Source organism: Gekko japonicus, unplaced genomic scaffold (assembly GCF_001447785.1).
Source record: "Gekko japonicus isolate JY-2015 unplaced genomic scaffold, Gekko_japonicus_V1.1 scaffold666, whole genome shotgun sequence".
Taxonomy (NCBI): Eukaryota; Metazoa; Chordata; class Lepidosauria; order Squamata; family Gekkonidae; genus Gekko; species Gekko japonicus.
Window position 1 is genome coordinate 856,027 of NW_015160854.1, and position 2,668 is coordinate 858,694.

Sequence of the window (2,668 nt, forward strand, 5' to 3'; positions counted from 1 at the left end):
ATTCTGTCCCCTACACCACACACTGACTCTTATGAGCAAATGAAGCAATAAAAGTAAATAATCGATACTTAGGCAACCATAGTGTTAAATACTGGGTTCTGACATATTGCAGTGATCAGCTCTAGACTAGTTATTTAGTGATTTCAGCATTATACAAGGACACGCAGCAGTGCTTGAGCCCTGCTTTTAAAGCATGCAAACACCCCACCCCATACACACACACTCCCAAGGATAGGCTGTTTACATTATACTACTTATCTATAGGCCCATTCCAGGATCCTGGTCAGCTATTGTCCTTGGGGAGCAAGCTCACCCAGTTCAAGGTCCACATTCAGGGATGGCTCAGGCTCAATACATAACACACAGAGAATTGAGAACAGCCCTATCTCATGCATCGTTCTTCCTTCCCCATTTTATCCTCACCGATATCCCTATGTGGTAGGTTCACGGTGAGAATGAGATTGGTCTAGGGTCACTTGGTGAGCTTCATGGCAGAGTGGAGATTTGAACCTGGGTCTCTCTGATCCGATTTGGTCACTCTAACCACTGCCCTGTGCTGTCCATGTAAATGGATGTCACTAAGGCAAGGTTTAGTAAATACAAGAGGGGGGGACCCGCGATACTCGCGGCGGGGGGGGAAGGAGCTCCACGTGGAGGAGGAGCCCCACACCGACAGCGAGGCCCACACGGTTCCCAGCCGCCAGGCCCGCCAATCCTTCTCCTCTGCTTTCTCCACCCTGGCGGCAAGCCATGCGGGCCTGCCGAGCCTTCCCTCCGGCGGCGCAGCCTGAGCGGCTCCCAGCCGCCGGGCCCACCGAGTCTCCCCCCCCCACGGCCAGATTTAAATATCCCCCATAACTTTTTTTCAACTTTTTAGATTTTTCTGCACACCTGGAGGCTGCTCGAAGTGTGCAGGAAAATCTCCCTGCCCCCCAAGTGCCCCCGATGTGTGGATTTAGATATCCGCACGGAGGGGGTAACTTGGCTATTAGATATATAGATTAATTGGTAATAGTGACAGCTGCACTAGTCACAGAATATGTACAGGACTGGTATGACCTATTTTAAAACCCCACATGTCTATTTGGCAAACAGCTGAGGATTTTTAAAATCTCACCTTTGTGGTCAGGCAAAGCATGACGTTTGCATGTGGCAAAAGCTGAATTGTATTTTTAAATAGATATTTTTAATTTTAGAAAACAAGATGATATATAAGGGATACATAAGGAAAGAAGGGTTATATAGTAACATGTAAGGAATACAAAAGGATACATTACGGAGTATATAAAACAGAAAATATTTCTCCCCAACATCCTTCATTATAATTTTTAAGACCTTTCAGACATTTTGAATTCCAGAGTCCATAACTGATCTATTTTACAACTATATTATTACTTTCATCATTGCTATATTTTGTGTTAATTATTTATATGTATTAACACTTAAATGTATTAACATCATTAAAAACTACCATTTTTCAAAAAAGATCAGAAATCCCCATCAAACCAAAGGCCCGAACAGCTAACAGAATATTCTTCAATACTATTTGTTGAAGGCGAAGGAACCCCTAGGCTATTCTTCAATACTATACAGTGTTCCACAGGATATTCCTTAAAAATATCATTACCACCGGGTAATGCCATTATTATTAATACTCAACATTGTTATGTAGCAAGAATTCAAAGTGCAGCCCTGCAAGGTTGTAATTCAAGGCTCCAACCTTGCAAGCTTGCAAAGTACAACCCCACCACAACCCTGCAAGGAAGGCTACCATTATAATTTTAAATACTATTGTGGTATGATGTGGTGCAATGGCTAGAGTGCTGAATTACAGTTGGAGAGACCCACTTTCAAATCAACACATGCCCTTAGCCTCAGTGGACAACCTTGGGCCAGATACCATCCCCCTGATCTACCTTACCGGGTTGTTGTGTGGATTAACAGAGCAGGATGGAACCATATAAGATGCCCTGTCTGCCTTTGGAGAAACAGCAGCATAATAAAGAAGTACCCAATAAATAAGCCCTGAGTTCCTGAGCAGAGGGGGAAAGCAGTGAGTGAATTCACTGCTGAGGTGAAGTTGGAACTGGAGGCTTCTCAGCCCATACAGGATGGATTGTGCAATCTCTGCAGCATGTGCCCTGCCAGAGCACAGCTCTGCCCCTTCAACCATCAGAGAAGCAGTATAGTTTTGACTCCCCTCCTAAGAAAGGGACCTGCCCGCTTCACTTACCAGTTCTACCCGTAGCCAGGCAATGGCCCCCTCTATGTGTGCCCTGCGCAGCTCCTCCTGGGCAGCCAGGGTCCTCTTTCCTCTCTCCTGACTTGCTGCTGCCAACCTTGGTGCCAGAGGGGTTGAAGCTGTCCCCTGTCCTCGGAATGCTTTCCGCAGCCTCTGCTTGACATCCTCCAGGAGCAAGCTGGAGAGAGCCTCTTCGCAGGGACTCTCCACATCCATCCTTCCAGCCAGGCCTATTCAGGCAAGACTGGACTGATGGGGAGGGGGATGAATGGAGAAGGGAATGGGAGATGCAAAGTCTCTGGGAGAATCTCTGACAGACTCCGCACACCCCCACACCCCTCCCCGCTATGCCTTTTGTTTTCCAGCCCTGGAACCGTTTCCAGCTCTCTTGCACAGCAAATCTCCACCCCTCACCCTTCCCCTCAT

The 2,668-nt window shown here is 46.9% G+C and overlaps 1 protein-coding gene across 1 annotated transcript in view; it reads right to left on the minus strand.

Annotated features, from left to right (window-relative positions):
* Positions 1 to 2,458, minus strand: part of AARD (alanine and arginine rich domain containing protein) — a 4,955-nt gene extending 2,497 nt beyond the window's left edge. The window contains exon 1 of the mRNA XM_015421386.1: positions 2,234 to 2,458. Within this exon, the coding sequence (XP_015276872.1) occupies positions 2,234 to 2,458 (225 nt within the window). The remainder of the gene's footprint in view (positions 1 to 2,233) is intronic.
* Positions 2,459 to 2,668: the final 210 nt, after the last annotated feature.